This window comes from Oryctolagus cuniculus, chromosome 17 (assembly GCF_964237555.1).
Source record: "Oryctolagus cuniculus chromosome 17, mOryCun1.1, whole genome shotgun sequence".
NCBI classification, from domain to species: Eukaryota; Metazoa; Chordata; class Mammalia; order Lagomorpha; family Leporidae; genus Oryctolagus; species Oryctolagus cuniculus.
The window spans coordinates 12,180,855-12,199,767 of NC_091448.1; the positions used below are offsets into that span (position 1 = coordinate 12,180,855).

The 18,913-nt window shown below is 38.4% G+C and overlaps 1 protein-coding gene across 28 annotated transcripts in view; it reads right to left on the minus strand.

The window, feature by feature from the left end:
* CEP112 (centrosomal protein 112) overlaps nucleotides 1-18,913 on the minus strand; it is a 521,685-nt gene that overhangs the window by 261,419 nt on the left and 241,353 nt on the right. For all 28 annotated transcript variants that reach the window (XM_051825862.2, XM_070060425.1, XM_070060419.1 and 25 more), the window contains one exon: nucleotides 18,719-18,901. In XM_051825862.2, coding sequence (XP_051681822.2) covers nucleotides 18,719-18,901 — 183 coding nt within the window. The remainder of the gene's footprint in view (nucleotides 1-18,718; nucleotides 18,902-18,913) is intronic.

Genomic DNA, 18,913 nt, shown 5'->3' on the forward strand with positions numbered 1-18,913 from the left:
CTCCCAGAATGGAGAGGTCTCCCTGGTGGCCCATAACATCTCATTATGTCTCTAATTCTGTACTTAGCACATTATTTTATATTCATGCTTCTGTCTTTTACCTCTTATGATGAGGTATACATCACTCATGTTTGAGTCCTCAATAGTTAGCAATGTGCCTTAAACTAAGTTGGCCTCAATACAGGTTGGATGAATATTTTCTAATTTTAATCATATTACCAAGATGGTAACCAGTTCTATGGCATAAAATTATAATTTATAGATTTAATAAGTGTGCTCTACATATTTTAGAAATCTGAGAATTCAGGGCCAGCACCGTGGCTCACTTGGTTAATCCTCTGCCTGCGGTGCCTGCACCCCCCATATGGGTGCCAGGTTCTAGTCCCGGTTGCTCCTCTTCCAGTCCAGCTCTCTGCTGTGGCCCAGAAAGGCAGTGGAAGATGGCCCAAGTCCTTGGGCCCTGCACCCGCATGGGAGACCAGGAGGAAGCACCTGGCTCCTGGCTTCGGATCGGCGCAATGTGCCAGCCATAGCAGCCATTTGGGGAGTGAACCAACGGAAGGAAGACCTTTCTCTCTGTCTCTCTCTCTCACTGTCTGTCAAATAAAAAAAAAGAAATCTGAGAATTAAAAAATATAATATGCAAACAAGCAAAGCCCAGACCTGAACCATTTCCCACAAAACAGCTAAATTTATTGATTTGTGTTCATTCAGTTGCTGACTGGGCATCAGCACTTAGGCCAGATCTTCCAGTAGGCTCTTGAGATGCAAAACAGATAAGATACAGTTCTTCTTCTGGAAGACCTAAATACGTAAATGATAATGGCGTCACAGCAGGTGTGGGTTTATCCCATACATATGCTTCTGTCATTGTAGCTAGAGATTGAGAGTTCAAAGAGAGGAGAATATGCACACTGACAATGCTGTCCACCATAGAACAAACAAAACCAAACAACTACAGCGGATTGGTGGCTTCTCTGAGAGCAGAGCAAACCACCAGCCTGGACCTCCAGAACCCAACCCAACCCTCATGCCACTCTGATCCCCAGAGGGAACCCACCACAGCTTTTCAGTGGCTATCACTGAGCAGCGCATCTGCCTTCTTAACACAGCCATTTGCAAATGTTTGCTGAGGTCAAAGTTTAAACTAGGAATCTTGTGAGTAAGGGATATACACAAGTGAGGAAAATAGGTAAGGTTCCTCTTTTCAGTCCATTTGGGGGAATAAAGTAATAAAATGCAATGTAATAAATATGCAACTGTAAACTAAGAAAAGTGCTATGAAGTTTATAAACAAAGTGCTTTAGTATATAACAGAAGATGATGCTGGGAAGCTAATCACAAGACCAGATCATAGAGGTTATTATAGGTCATGCTAATAAGTTTGGATTTTATTCTAAGTACAGGCTATGGAAAAGATTTCAAGCAGGAGAATTTTCTAATCCAATATAAGTTTGAAAACGATCATTATGGCTGTTGAGATGAAAAGACAGGATGTAAGACTATCTGGAGGTCTGATGGAGAGCTAAAGAGAAGGAAGCAAATGGATGGGAGATCTATCTGGGAAGCTAAATATACAATATTTGCTCATGGATTAAAAATAAGAGAAAAGTCAAGAAGGACTTCCCACCTCTGGCCTGAGCAAAGTGTAAAGCAACAGCATCTACAGAGAGAGAGAGAGAGGGGATGAGGAGGCAGAGGCTTCAGACTTGCACATGTGAAGAAGTGTTTGTGAGCAAGCTAAGAGAAGATGCTGAGAGGCAGTCAGACACTTGAGTCCAGACTTCAGACGAGAGATGGAAAGTTCGAGGTGTTAGCATTGTTAGTTAACGTCACTGACAGTGCAGGGGACCACTTAATAGAAGCATCAAAAGACCAAAAAAATAAAAGCAGGGACCAGACTCCAATATTCAACAAAATGTTGAGGAGCAGATGGAGAACAAAGAAACTAAGAGGAGGAAGCCAGAGATAAACCATCTGGTTGGGGAGGCACAGGCATGATTCCATGGGATGAAGGGAGTGGAACTTTTCAGTAATGAAAATCTATCCACATGGTTAAAAGCAGTGAAAGACGGACTAGTCACAAGCCTAATAAAAAAGAGGGAGCTAAAATTGTATTACAGAGTGAAAAACACTGATGATTATATTGACAGAAATTCAACTTACTCTGAATAATCCAGGAAGCTCTATCAACAAAAATATGTAAAGAGTAGGGAAAATGTATTTACTAGTAAACACTATGTGACAGGGTTTTATTCTATGTTTTCTTCTAGGGGAAAAAAAAAATGGAAAACATTCTAGGTATGAGGTAGCTCACTGAGAGTTGTCTATAGAAGCTTGTCCAAATTGGTTAGGCTTCGGTCATTTAAAATTATATGGATTAAGTATTTATTTTAATGATAGTTTGGATACTAATTCATAGTCTCAAATTTAAATAGTATTTAAGAACATGAAAAAATTGCAAAATTATTAAATCTGAACAATTAAATGGTACTGAGCCTTCCAAGTAAATGGAAGAAACACTTTTGATTCTGAGAACAGGCAGCAAATTTCCAAGTAAGTGTGCATTATATCAAGGAAATTATTATTGTTATTAATTATTTCACCACAATTATTAATGTCATTATTAGAACATTAAAATACTTTTTTTTTTTACTTTAAAGTGGACATGGATCTATGTTTTAGGTTTGCAATTATCCTAAACTAGTTCCTCAATTACTTGACTATTTGGCTTGATATTTATCATTGCTTCAGGAGTAAATACAACATTAAAATCTGCTTTCATAAATGACTTTATTTTCCAGATCACCAATAACACAAGGAGATCTCTTTCAGTGCAAAATAAGTAATTGCTTTAAAATCATATTCTTTCCCTTTTTGAAAAAATAGTTGGGTTAACTAGGTATATATATCAATACCCAGCAGTGCACTTGAACACATTAATGCTGCAATAAATATGTAACAAAAAATAGGACGCATCTTCAAAATCTTGTCAAATTTTAAGAGACACCAATCAAGCAAACACTTTGCTAATAGTCATGAGACTGCTGTTTTAATTAGCTGGTGATATTTTTGACTAAGAATCTCAGATGATGAAACTGTTTTTCCTTGTATTGAACCAGCTTGGCCCAGACTAGCCTGTCCCGCAGTGACATGTACATTGAATACAAATCAGACAGCACGGCTTTAAGTCTGTGTTGCAGCTCTCATTTCCAATTCGAGAACTGTACTATAATCATAAGCTTCTGGTGGATGAAAGGAAATCAGCTCTCTGAATATTAGCTAATGCCACATTTGCAAGTCCTGAAGAGATCTGTGCTGTTAAAAAAAAATAGATCATTTCGCGTGAACCTATATATATGAATTGCTTTGTACTGCTCAACTGATAGAAGCAATGCCTGTGCTGGGATTAAACCCTTTTCATCATAAAACCTCATCTGGTTCGGAGTCCAAGTCCATCAAACCTTTTTCCTTTAAAGTCCCGCCTTTGATTCTACATCAATTTATTCAAACCGCAGCTGGGTGGCTGAAAACGAAAGGACAGCATCATTTAAACCAACCATGTTCCCAACTTGAAAGAAGGGCTATAATTAAAAAAATGGGCATAAAAGAATGGAAATGGGATAATATTTTTTAATGGTAGTTCAAAGGCCGACAGATGTCAGAGCCTTTGAAGATGTCAGTACACTGAGCAAGAAGTTGCCATAAAAGAGCTTGCCTGAGAGGTGAAGCAGCTTTTTAATGGCTGAAAAACCCCTTGCAGACACATCCTTGTGTTTTTAATTTGTCAGAGTTTCTGCAGTGTTTTCTGATTAATGACACATGATTATAACTGCATAGCAGACATATTTTTATACTTGGTTAAATGAATAGTTTATTTCACATTCTTTTGGAACTAGATAAGAATAGGGACACTTTCCTAGGAAGTCCAAAACTATTCTGATTGCTCCACATATTTATGCTAATTTTGTGGGACCAGCCCAATTCTGAGTGACTATATGTTGCCAGCTTTTGTTCTTTAATAGTCTGATTGCTAGTACCATTACAATTCACATGTGGTAGTTAGAATGCGATTCACTACAGTTTCATTCTTTTCATGTACATGGAACAATATGTGCCTGAATAATTAATTTGTGCACCAAGTCATGTCAAACCAAATTAATGTTTAAAAACATTCCTGAGCTCAATCTAAACAACCATGGGCTGCCATAGAGTTCAGAAAAGAAAGAGTTGCTTAAGGGAAAAACTGCAGCCATAACTACACTATGACATTAATGCCTACTCAAAAAGAAAGCGCTGTAATACTTGTGTAAAATGCTGGAGGACACTTTACTAAGACTCAGAGGGAGGAGTTTAGAGTATTTGCCCTTCTACATAGTTCTGACATGTCAATTTGATTTGTTCTGTGAAATTAGCCTCACAATATTCATGAATGTTAACCACAAGTCTCTAGAGAGTTGTAGGAAGAAAAAAGAAAAAGAAAAAGGCTTTCCCACCAATGGATCTGCCTGTAACTTAGGGCCATGATCAGGCACCAGTGGTAGAGTTCACGAGCTTGAAGTCAGAAATATGTGGGTTCAAGTCATAGTCCTTTTGTAAGAGCGTCACAGTCTGGGTCCATCCTTCTGTCGGTAGAAACTTAGATAATAGCTACCCCCTCCCAGAAAACACGTGAACATTTCTAACACAATATTGGCTCAATTCCCTTTCTCAAAACTAAATGATAACATAGAAAAATTAAAATGAGGTCACTTCTAAGGTTCATATTTCTATATATAGCAAAAACACATTTTAATGAGAATAACCACACTTTAAAAAGTGGATGATGCATTTCCGCACTTTTGGAGCCACAGCTGCTACGCAAGCACTGCCCCTTTGTTAGGCTGCACTCTCACATGCCCACCCTGGTCAAACACTGACGTTTACACCTATTTGTTTCTGATAGCTGACTTTTAGCACAGTCTTGGAAGGATACCCATGAGGCAGCTCAGCAGATGGGGTGCTTGGGCTGGGGCTAGGGATGGAATACGAGAGAGGGAATGACATTCTCAAGCAGGATTGGGCAACAGACCTGGAAAGAAGGGGCTGCCCCTCAACCCAGACAAACTAGTTTTCTCAGTATGCAACAAACCCCCAATCTGAGGCCAGAGGACCCCACCAGCAATCACTCTGCTTGGCACCCCCTTTCCCTCCCCCTCCCCAGGTTTGCTATGATGTAGAAGCAGCCTGGGACTCAACTTCCTAAGGGAGGGTGTCGCTCCCCCTCTTCGTGGAGGAACGACACAGGACCCTGCACTGTTCTTTCGTCTGCTCGGCCCTCCCCGGGTTTGCTGCTGGTTCTTCCCGGGTTGGCTACTATCCCTTCCACCTCCGTGGAAGGGCAGTTCCCCCTGGCCACATTCCCCACTTCCGCAGGGGAGCGGCACACCGCCGGCCGGCTTTCTCGGGGGCTGCACGGGTGTTCCTTCAGCTAGATGTTCCCCTTAGATGTTCCCTCGTGCATGCCGTCTCTCTCCTCCTTTATAGTCCTCCTCCGCCAATCCTAACTCGGCTGCCCACACGCCGAGTACGCTGCTCTCCTCCAATCAGGAGCAAGTCCTACAGTTTATTGGTTGAACTGGAGGCAGCTGTGCGGAAGCTGTTTACTTCTCTCCCAGCGCCATATTGTGGGAGAGCAGATGCATAGAATAAGTCTTAATTCCAGTAACTCAGTCCAGTCCGGGCTGCTCCCCACAGAGGGAATGTCACTTCTAGAGTCCTGGCATTATAAACCCTAGGCAAAACTTCAAAGCAGGTGAAGTTTGCCTTAAGCATCTTCCAGTCTCCTTGTTTGCACTATCCAAATTTTTTCTTGCCTCTTTGCCACACACCTCCAGATGTCCCAGTCTTCTGAGCACCACTACCCTGCAGCACCCCACTAGTGTGGGGAGCAACTTGGACTAGACTGTTACTCGAATTAAGACTTATTCTATGCATCTGCTCTCCCACAATATGGTGCTGGGAGAGGGGTAAGCAGCTTCTACACAGCTGCCTCTCGCCAACTTGAGTGATGACCTGCAGGAGCTGATCCTGCTCCTGATTGGAGGAGAGCAGCGTACTCGGCTTGTGGGTAGCAGAGTTGGGATTGGTGGAAGAGGACTATAAAGGAGGAGAGAGACAACATGCACCAGGAACACCTGAGGAACACCTGAGCAGCCCCTGAGAGCCGGCCGGCGGTGTGCCGCTCCCCCGCGGAAGTGGGGAAAGTGGCAGGGGGAACCGCCCTTCCACGGAGGTGGAAGGGTCGGTAGCCAACCCGGGAAGAACCAGCAGCAAACCCGGGGAGGGCCGAGCAGACGAAAGAACAGCGCAGGGTCCTGTGTCGTTCCTCCACGAAGAGGGGGAGCGACATAATGGTGCCGTGACTCGGATAGGAAACCTAGGCAGGGTTTAGTGTCGTTCCTCCGCGAAGAGGGGGAGCGACACACTAGGAGGCTACCTGCCTGCAGCGGCCCTCCTCCCTCTCCTTGCATTCCCCTTCCATGCACCAGAACTCCCATTTCTCCACTGTAATGGACTTGAGCTTGATGAAAGCAATTTAATTACAAACAACTTCATAATATGGTGGCTACAAGGGCTATTTTCCTTTCGAGCTAAACATGGTTCAGATCTTTCCTTGTAGAGAAACTTCCCTGGTTCTTCAGCACACTCAGTCTTCTGACTGGAGGTAGCAGGCAGATAATCAGGTAGCAGCAGTTATGTCACTGGTCATGCCTTTCTCCACCTGCTAACTTGCCTGGCAGGAACCTTTCCAGGGGCGTGCCTTGGCTTTTTTTTTTTTTTTTTTTTTTTCCTGTACATCTCCTCTTAGCACAGTGACAGAGCAAAGAGGACCAAGCAAAGGGATAAACAAAAGAATATTTGGAAGTATATTTTCTTCTTAAAAAGGTCGTTTGTTCTTTTTAGTATATACAGTACCTTTATCCATTTACATCTTAAAAGTGCATTTAAGTTTCCTACTCAACCATTCATTTTACTGTATACATTTTTTTCCATTTTGAATTTTTAAGTGCTTTCATGAGCACCTACTCAAGGCAAATTCATTAAATAAAACTAAAATAAAGACAACTTGGCTCAGCCCAAATTCTACTTAAACGATACTTTAAGCTGTGCAAACAATAGATTGCAGGTATAGTGGTGCAGTGTTTCGAGTGGAAGCATTGTGACAGACTGTAACAAGTGGGCATTTTGGAAGAGCTTCCACACCTCCAAACTGTGGATCTCCTTATCTCCTGTCAGCCTTCTGATGTGAGTTCCTCAAACTATTGGCTCATAGGTCCTGGCAAAACTTGTTTCGTTTCCTATTAGAAATGTTTCCACCTCATTAGGTGATCTTGAAAGTCAGTCCCTGCTTCTCTAGGTGAGAGGTAAAACCTTTATTAGACCTCTGGTTAAACTCCTTGTGAACCTGAAACCTTACTGCTCTCAGGAGTAACAATGGGACTGGAGACTCTGGGCTGGGAGTGTAGTTGATCCTCCCTACATCACTAAATAGACTTGGTTTAGTGCTGTGTACAAATCATGCCAGACTCTGCACTTACGGCCCAAGTTGCTACATCATCCGGGTCTCCTGATGTCAAGCTCTTTAACAGACTCCCTGATCTCAAAGACCACGGCCAACGGCAGAATTGTGCAACGTGGGAATCAGTCTTCATGAGCCATTGCTCATCTGGTGCAGCAGTGCATCTACAGAGCAGGGCCATAGTACACAACTTGAAAACACACACTGACAGGGTGACTGAAAAACACCCATTTCAAACTCTCACAACACAGGTGTTAGGTTTTTTCTTGTGTGTGTGTGTGTGTGTGTGTGTGTGTTTGGACAGGCAGAGTTAGACAGTGAGAGAGAGAGACAGAGAGAAAGGTCTTCCTTCTGTTGGTTCACCCCCCAGATGGCCGCTACAGCCAGCGCACTGTGCCAATCCAAAGCCAAGAGCCAGGTGCTTCCTCCTGGTCTCCCATGCGGGTGCAGGGCCCAAGCACTTGGGCCATCCTCCACTGCCTTCCTGGGCCACAGCAGAGAGCTAGCCTGGAAGAGGGGCAACCGGGACAGAACTGGAGCCCCAACCAGGACTAGAACCAGGGGTGCCGGTGCCACAGGCGGAGGATTAGCCTAGTGAGCCGCAGCGCCGCCAGGTGTTAGGTATTCCAGCTGCCTTTCCTGGCTTCTGAAATACTTTTTCTTGGTTCTCTTCCTATCTCTCTTGGCCAACTTTCTCTGCTGTTGTCCAGGTCTATTTCCTCCACTTTCCCACAAGCCTTGAATGTTTTCAATTCTCATTCTCTTCCCCATATGTGGAAGATTTTATCTTCACTGTTAGTATCCATTAATATCCACACTCAGATCCTCAAAACTTTATTTTCAACAGAGAAGTAGAGTGTTCTTTTGAACTCTAGTCCTATATTTCCACTGACTTAAGTGGCATTAACACCTAAATGTCCTGTGGCACAACAAGCCATTCCTCTGAGTCTCTGAGTCAGTCTCTCTCTCCCTCTCTCTCTCTCTCTCTCTCACACACACACACACACACACACACACAATCAAATTTCTCCAATGCTACTGCCTTAGCTTCTATAGTCCTGGCATTACTTACCCTAGGCACAACTTCTCTTATAATCTGTCTTTAGGAGAACTCCAATTTACCTTCCAATCTCACTGTCACAGTGAGCCCCCAGGCCTGGAACAAGATAGATACTCAAAAAATCTTAATGGAATAAATGAATCAAGTTGAAGATAGTTGACTTTATGGGAAAATTCCATACAGATAATCCTTTGTAATTTTTAGATATGGAAACTTACAAAGAAATCAAGTGGTTTTATAACTTATCAGAAAGGTTATAGTCATAAAATTTTCAAGTCACTAAGTTCCATTTTGTCAATATCAATCCGAAATGATGAGACTGCAAAGAGCAGTGAGAACTGTTAACAATAATTAAAATTTTCATGAGAAGATTTACTCTACAACTCTTAGTCCTTGCATTGAAAGATTTTATTTTTAAGGAACATCAACATTATGGCAATAGATGGTGATATTCTATTGTATGTCACTAGAAATGGTTATTTAGGTGAGAGTGCAAGACTCCATTTCCATGTTTCATCCACAGCCTGAAACAACACACAGTCAGGACTGACTGGGTGGCCAGGGGATTGGAACATGATGTAACTCTTCAACTCATGGGTTTTGCCTAATGATAATTTCGAAGTAATTCTTGAATAACTGGGAGCAAAAAGTCTTCAACCCTCACACTTCACTTCTCTTGCTGCACAAGCCAATAATAAAACCAAATCTAGAACTATTATATAATTTGCCTAATAAGTGAAGATAACATTTATATATCAAAAAACTTTTCAGGAAATATTTGGTAAACATTGCATACATTCAATGGTGTCTTTGCAAATTACCAAAATAAATTTGGTCCCAATTGATGCTAAGGACCTAAGGTTTGTTTTGTTAATAAATACTAAGAGTAAACTTGAATGAATCAGCTGTTTGTTTAATTTTAACATTTTTTAAAATTGTGCTGCTAGAAATTCCCTTGTTCTGAGATACTGGGACTAGCTAGACTGTTGGTTCCCTTTAAACAGATAGTCTGCATCACAGAGCAACAATATGAGGGATGTATATCCCCAGACCAAAGCTGTACTGCAACTGTCCCCTCCAAAAAATCAGTCCAGATCCAGGCCACATGATCCAGCCACTTTCATTCTCGGAGGATCCCATTAACTCAAATATCACTATTCCTTTCATGCCCTGACTTCACACCTGAGCAAACCAAATGAAAATGTCCCAGGAAGACAGCACACACTTTCAAGCTCTGAAAGTCTAGTTGAGCATCGTTTCCCTCTCAGTTCTTGTGATCATTCTCCACCTCCCAGAATACCAATATATAAAAGTACTAGAGAGGCTGAGAAATACTTTAAAATAGTTATTAAAACAAGTAAAAAATCTGTCATTGAATGCTAACATTTATTTCAACTGAAAAACATTATGTCAGTTTTCACAATAACGCACTAATTCCAATATTTGGGGGCTCAATTCAACCAATTTTATAATCTAAAAATTTCTACTTAATGACAATTTTCAAATATTTTCTATACTCAAATTGTAAACTAAAATAAGAGTAGTCTATTATTTTCATGTAATACCTTGCTCTCCTAATCAAATAGGAGTTTAAGGTCTCCCTAACATCAATTTCTGTCATTTTTGTCATGAAAAATGCTCAGGTGTTAAACATCTCTCATATCATGCAACTAGGCATGATTCCAATTAGTCCAGAATGGAAGACAAAATGACAGTTTAATAAGCTTCAATTTGCCAGCTCTTTGAACATTTGATGATATCATCATTTTGCCAATCATTTCTTACACTTTGGCTTCAACCTCTCTGTCATAAAAAAATTACTTCAGATATACAAATGGAGACATCAGGGTTGTGTCTTACACAACTGATTGAGTCAGAAATCCAAAAATGACTTTTCTAAGACCTCAAAGGAGTCAGTCATCCAATATTTCCTCAAAGATAATTTCTGCCAACTTTCTAAGTCATTTCATTGAGGTAGAAGTGAAGAGAAGGAAGAATAATACACTAAAACTAACTAAAGGATTTATTCCTTTTGTCAACTGAATTGACATTCAGTATGGGGAATAATGATTCAATCTGGAGTATTTATTTTTTACACTTTCATCTTAAAATTTTTATTTAAAAAAAGTACCTCTAGAACCAAACTACAAACTGTGTCAGAAAAATCTAATAGAAACTCATTTTTAATTGTTCCTTATATTTCTATGAAAAATAGGTTTGGAATTATTAAATCATCATTGACCTAATTCCTAGAAGATTTTGAATAGTGTTTGTAATGCAGAAGGATCTTTATTTGGGTTTCTTTAGGTAAAAAATTAGTGTTGAACTCTTTGAGATTTAAAAATTCATGTCAGAGAAGCAATGGATTATATGTAATATCCCAAATGACTGTGTGAATATAACAGACCACTCAGAATAAACCGTCTGTGCCAGCACTAAATGAAAATTCCCACACAGTTTTTTAAAGACTAGTAGCCCCACTGACCTAAAAGTTTGGTGGATTCTTACGCTGGGCATGCTTTGTTATTTCAGTAATAATGGGAAAACCAAAAGTGATCCCATTTCAAAGCATACTCATTTTTCCATTCTAAAAATTCTGCAATGTATGAGAAGAAATTATATTCCAAAGAAAATATTTAGAAATGCATATTTCTTCAGAGTTTCATTTTCCTCCGAAGAGACACATAGACATGGCTTATGGCTGTGGAGAAAGGTTGGAACTACTGGCTAAACTTAATTTGGGTTTAAACAGCCCAAGTAATGAGGAATTTTAAATCCAGTAATGGAATGACAATCCAAAATTGAAAATATAATAGATTTATGCAAATAAATGAAACTCAGAGACAATGTGCTCATCTGTAGGCAGGCAGACGAGACAGGGACTTTGCCATGAGTTCTAGCAACCCTGCTGGTCACATCACCTTGGGTAGTTACGCTTTGATGAATCCTTCTCACTGATAAAATGATAATCTCCGGAAAGGTAAGAAGGTGAGAGCAGAGTTTCCAGACAGAAAATGTTCTACCATCGTAGGTACTGAAGAATTACCTGAGATCCACAACACAAAGGTCCTAGCAGGGAGCTTACTTAGCACTTGGGAAGCATGCTGCTAGGGCTGACCATCCACAAACGGAAAAATTCAGTGTTGTTTTTATGGTGCTGCTTACTGAAACTGGAAATCAAGCAGCATTAATTATGGTTTCACAGCAACATCAAGTGTCACTGGAAGAAATGCAAATTGCTATTGCTGTGAAAATCTCAGTGCAGGGAACAAAGACTGTCAGTGTCACTCTCCAGTGCTGGGCAAAGACTCACACGTGATCCTGCTCCTTTTTGCCATGTCCAGACTTTCCAAAACATGTAACTCTTTATTAGAAGAGGCTATAATATAAAGAAAGAGCACTGCTTTGCCAGTTCTGTGATCTTGGGCAAGATAATGGCATTGAATCATAGGGTCCTTATCTGTAAATTGAAAATAATTTGATGTGGTCATCCATTTAGATTACTTAATCTGACTATTTTATTGTCAGATTCTTGGAATCTAACATGACTAAATGCCGCATGTCTGGCAGAATATTCTGTATACAGAATATTCTCGTGGTTTCTTGCAATTCTCCCAGTTTTCACCACTGTGGAGTGATCACATTATACTTTCTATTTAAAGTATATCCTGCATTTAATTACCTCTTCTTGAAGAGAATTTTAACATTTTTAAAGAAATCTATTAGGTATAATGAGAACAAAAGACAGATTTTAATGCAATTATTATTAGTTGACATGAAGTTAATAATTCAAACAGAATGCTTCATGTTATTATTTAGAAGGTTTGTCTTTAAAAGGAATACTCTTTATCTAAAAGTGGACCACATGCCATAGAATGTGGTTTCCATGGTAACTGCCACATTTAAAAACTATGCACAGGACTAAAGATACACTGTATAATACTTCTGCAAGTGGATCATTCTTAGAGAAATCAATTTTCTTGTCTCAGCCTGTATTTTTGTTTCTTAAACAATGTAATTTTCTCCATATTAAGGACCAAGTGGAAGTATTTATAATTATAGATGTATATGTTATTTTTGTGAAAATAATTACAAGATCTTAAAATTATAATGGATAAAGAAAGCTTGTGACTTACAAAAAACGTGAGCTTCAATTAAATGACATTCTCCTATATTTTTCTTAGTTAAGTAAATAAGAAAGAGTATTCTCATAAATATTAATTTTATTGCTTTATAAATAGTATAAATATATTATTAAATTCATATATAATATCAGACACACACTAATGAATACTAATACTAGAAAATGGATACTAATATAACAAGATCATTGAATCAGTGCTTCAGTGTCAAAATATGAGAAGTTTTGCCACCTCTATGTGGAAAATTCTGTATGATCTATACATTTGGTGTCAGAAAAATACAGTGTTTCCTCCACAGAGTTACCTAAATGGCCTAATTAGGAAAACTTCTATTTATATTTTAATGTTTACAGAAAGTTCTTGGGCTATCTTGAATACAGCACTTAGATCATCCTTTAAAAGTTCATCTAAAGAAAATCAAAAATTGTATTGCTTGATTTTTCCAGAAGTTCACTGATAAAGTTTTTTATAAAGTGAAACATTAAAAATGTCCAACAATCTTCTAATGCCTGACATTAAATTTTGTACGTTGCAGAAAAACCCACTCAGCATTTAAAACACAACTTAATTCCATTCTGCTCTCTACCTAACGCAAATAACTCAGAATATCAGGGATCAGGGTAATGATAATTATCTTTTTTTTTTTTTTTTTTTTGACAGGCAGAGTTAGACAGTGAGAGAGAGAGACAGAGAGAAAGGTCTTCCTTCCGTTGGTTCACCCCCAAAATGGCTGCTACGGCCGACGCACTGTGCGTGTTCACCCCCAAAATGGCTGCTACGGCCGACGCACTGTGCGTATGCGTATCCAAACCCAGGAGCCAGGGCCCAAGCACTTGGGCCATCCTCCATTGCCTTCCCGGGCCACAGCAGGGAGCTGGACTGGAAGAGGAGCAACTGGGACAGAATCCGGCGCCCCAACCAGGACTAGAACCCAGGCTGCAGGCAGCGCAGGAAGAGGATTAGCCAAGTGAGCCGCAGCGCCGGCTGGTAATGATAATGATCAACATGCAGTGTAGACACAGCTGGAGTATAGGAGTTGCTCTGCTGTGCCTGTGTGTGTCACCAGGGAGAGGAGGGGAGGAGACACAGGACAGCATTAGCAACAATGTCTCACTAGGCTGGAGGGGGCGGGGGGCGGGGATATTAGCTACAGAGTTTGGTTTTTCCCAGTTACCAGTACAACGGGATCCAAATAAATAAAAAGAAGCACACAAAGGTTAATGATGATGAAATACTATTTTGGTTATGAAGGCAGAACAGGAACAAGTATCTTTTACTCCTAGGCTTCATTTCTTATTAGAGTTTATCATAGTATAAATTCAAAGGAGAAGAGAATCCAATATAAGCAAGAGAGCAACACACTAGGAAATTATTATTAGGACATTAACTTCTCAACTGTTCATAATCTTAGCTACACTTCTGAGTTTCACTTCCCACAGAACTTTTGTAAGAATTCCTGGCATAGTGATAAAAGATAGTACTGAACTTGGTGGGCTTGTTATTTAACATACACATGCTTATGACTCATAATCTGCAAAACAGGATCTTCTCAGGGCAGCTTTGCCGTTTTATTTGAGAATAATGATGTCCTTAATAAATTCAAATGAAATTTTGGCCCACTCAAATAAAATCTGCTAATTACATCTTCTGAGAGCACTTTAAGAGTCTAAGGTTTTGCCATCAGATTGTATGTCCAAATGTTTTAACATACACAGAATATTATCAGTTATATTGGTCAATGTCCTTTATATTAAGTCCCATATCATAAATTACCCTCAGACTGAGAACTAGGAAAATAAAGCTGCTATGATTTTTTTCATGACATAGTCAGAATCACCCAATTCACCATGTTGCCCTCTTTGCTGTGGCTTCCAGCAAGCTTGGAGCTACAACTTGCCTGTAACTATCATAATGTTTTAAGTATAGATTTTCTAGTGTGGCTAATATAATTTATTGCTTAGTTATTTTTGGCACATATTTATTACAAAATGACACTTTATATCCTTTCTTATTTGGCATATAAAGAAATAAAAACCAAATGGTTTCAAAAGAAAACCCAAAGACCTTGTACAAAGATATAACAATAAAGTGAAGGCTATATATATATTGTTAAATTTCCATTTTGGATAATCTTTGATGGATGATAAGCAATGCTTCATCTATTACCTACCATCTGCATCAAGTTTATATTTATTTTTTGTCCATATTTTCAACATCATGGAAGGTAATGTTATTGAGTTATAATTTTAAAAACTAAAATTGTCTTTATAAATAGGAAAACTTTTAAATAGAAGAGAGAAAGAAGAGAACTACTGGAAATTCTAAATTTTAAAATCAAAGATAAGCTCAACTTCTTAATGTGAATAAATAGGGCAAAATCGAGAAGATCTGTCTATTTAATATGTAAAAATTGCTCATATTAGAATCATGATTCTCACTTTAGGGAATCAAAGACAACTAGATGTCAATGTTCTGCAAGACCTGGTGTGTGATACACAAAAGCCAAGTTTAGTACATTTGTAAACATCACTGATACCGCCTAGGAGGACACAGTACTTTATTTTTATGATGCTGATGGTGGGTCATGGTGGCTGATGGTTATCCTGACTCCTTTGTCTATACAGCAACAGATCACATAGCTGTCCTAAGATGGTGACACTATCTCTGGGGTGGATCACCAAGGCTGTCTCTAATGGTTTCTACAGTATTCATAACACATCACTCACTCAGGCAAAAAACGTAAAAGACCAAGCAATTCCTAAATGGTGCAAGGTCCTAAAACACAACTACGTGACCAAGGAAACTAGGTTCTATTTTTCTTCCAATTCAACAAGATAAACTGCAGAAATTCTTTCAATATATTTTTACTGTTCAATAGCAAAATGAGAATTACATATACAATGATCATGTTAGAAGAAACTTCCTAGGATGGTATTTATAAATTTTCATTACAATGAAAATTTGACTGAATCAGTCAAATCATTCTCTAAAATAATTTCAATAACAGGGACTAGTAAATGATAAATATTGAACATGAGGTTATAAATTTCCATATGCCTTGATTTCTATTGAACTGGATGCTTTTCTTGAACACTGTGACCTTAGGTTAGACTGAAAATTTTTCATATTACATTTTTCAAATGTAATATGCATTTCCACACGTAAGTATCACAGCACAATATATCCTGCCACTGAATCAAAGTATTATGAAAAGATATAATACATAGAATAACGAGTCAACTATACCAAATAAAATGAGGAAAATGATTAATTGCCCTTAGTTATATATCATCATTTTTCTATAAAATAGAAATCAATAGAATAACTAGGCTGTAATAATTATAAAACATTTTGACCAAACGGAGTTCCTAGTTAGTACGATTCACCTTAACACAGGTAACTATAATAATTACTTTCTTATTAGCATACACTGTTTAATATATTTAGGAGCCAAAAACAGATTTTTAGAACACTGTCATTTAAGCATCCGATGGAAGAAAAGCAGCAAACAAAGCCATGCTACCCAAAAACGATCTTGCACTGGCCCTCTTTTGGTTTAGTATTTCAAATAGTCCTTTTTACAAAATGGCCTCCACTGCTGACCAAAGCAGCCAAAGAGTAACTGAAAACCAAATCTCTGAAACTCAAATCAAAAATTACACAATCTAATATTTAAGATACATGAGTTTGTTCTGCACCAATCTACAACACACTGATGTGATAACAAGATCTATTTTGAAAAGCATGCCTACTTTTTTTTTTGAAATTCGTGAATACAATCCAGCACCTAAAAGATATTATATACTAGGTTGTTTAGAACACAATTATGAATATAAATAACTTAAAATTTTAAGGCTTACCTGAAGGAGTTTTGGAATTAACATCCACAATGAGTAACCACAGATAAATACAAATTATTAGCATTTGACACACCTAAGATTTTTTATAGAAATGAACGATGTAAGTTTTAAAAAACTATATTCTCTAAAAACAACTAAGTTACAATACATGCAAAATTTGTTATGACCAAGATGCATTGAGCCTGTTTCCATTGCTTACTGGCATTCCCATGACAGCAATTCCAATTATTCAAACGCTCCAAGAAAGACACAAAATATGAGAAATACACCTCAATATCCTAAACTACAGCATTTGAAGAAGTCATATAGCCTCATATGCAATATTTCAATAAGAAGAAATTCAATTAGTGACCTCATTATACTCTCTCTGTGGCTTAATTAAATGGGATAGTTATAAAATTTTCCTTTTGTTATGATTGGATGAACCGCACCCTAAATGGCAGATTCGACATATGCAAAAGCACAAAGATTTCCTCTAAATTTGGCCTCTACTTGTGTCAGCTGTCTACAACAGTCCCCAAATCATAGGAAATTATGTAAATTAATGTATTTTATTGTATCCATTATTCAATTCTACTTTGCAAACAGATCCTATACTGACTCAGACCCTGTATCTCTTACCATAGGAAGACAATGGTAGGGTTTCACATCATGTTTGAAGGAGATTATAAGTTTGTAAATGTTCCTAAAAAATTTTATGGCTAACAATCAAAAGATGAGCATATATATTTTGTAAAGGCTCTAATAGGTTGATGGCAAAAGTATAATACATATTGATTTTACTGGAACCACCTGACTGTTCTGGTGCCATGGTTACTACAATGTCTACCTTTTCAGTGAGCAACCCACCATAAAAGAAATTGAAAATATTTTCCTATAAATTATTGACCAAAAAAAAAAAAAAAAACACCTGCTCGGAGCATATTCCTACTGTACCAGTAATTTTCTGAAAATAAAAGACAACTCAAGGTCAAATGAAAAATAACCAACAACTCCTGTTCTCTGCCTGACCGCCTCCCGCTCTCCACTCAAAAAATCCACATCTTATTTAAGTAGTAGCATTTTTATGTTTAGATAATTGTAAAATTATCTAAACATAGAGAAATACAGATGATTTATTTTGTTTTTGAAAATGATATTATATTTGGAGGAAGGATAACTAAGAAAAGAAGCTTATGTGGTGTGGTTAATATGGCCAGACTTCAATGAGAAACGAGGTATGCAGACCTAGTATATGATATGGTTCCATTAGAAAAGAAAATTATCTTGTCATTATTATCAATTGCTCTTAAATTTTTCTTTAATAAAATTTCACAGCAATCTCAAGAGGATACACCAAAGGCCCTTGATTATATATACCCTAAAGAATGTATTGTACCACAAAGATACATACCCAATAAGATTTTTTTCATCTGAATTTTATAAAGATAATTTTCCATGCTGACAGTGCACATTTCATCCATAAGTTTGAAGAGTCAAATGCTACCACAGCTGGGGGTTATTCTGCCAAATGGCTTCCAACAGGGACTACAGAGATGGAGGCTAGGAGGCATGTGTATGTGCATGCAGGAGAAAGCACAGAGCTGATGGGAAATAGTCCTTCTCTGGTCTCATTGTTATCAATTACCAACTGAGTGATCTAATAAAATAGATGGTCTAATGATAAAAAGCAACACTAGGAAGGAAAAGCAAATATTAAAACAGCTGCTTGATTACCTACAGAGATTAAAACAAAAAGAAAGGAGACAGGCTGATATATTTCATAGGGATTTTCTGAGGCTGAGGGGAGGGGTAAGGGGTAGATACCTTAAAAAAAATCCATCATGAAAGGAACTGAGACAAGATTATAAAAAAGGGGCCAAGTTATAGCGCGCCATGGGATTTTTAATCTGGCTACCTGTGGTTTCTGTAGTTAAAGCCTTATTCATCCCCAAAACGGGGGGTGGGGGGTGGGGAAAACAAAAAAAATCACATTTTTATGTCAGTTTTGCAAATGATCAAACAGCGTGCATCAATAAGAATAAGAAGAAGACATTAAACGCTGATGACTTTTTAAAGATAGAACCCCATTTTATCAAATATTATTGATAATTACCTGTGCATCTCGTTTCTTGAACTCTTGAATTTGATTTTCGTGCTCCATATTGGCAGCGCGAAGCTGTTTTTCCAGGTTTTCAATTTCCCGTTCATGGTCTCGGACTAGGCTACCCCTCTCTGCGTTATGCTGCTGTAATAGGTGCGTCTTCTCCTGTTCATGCTCCAGCTTCAGCTCTACTATCTGATTGGACAA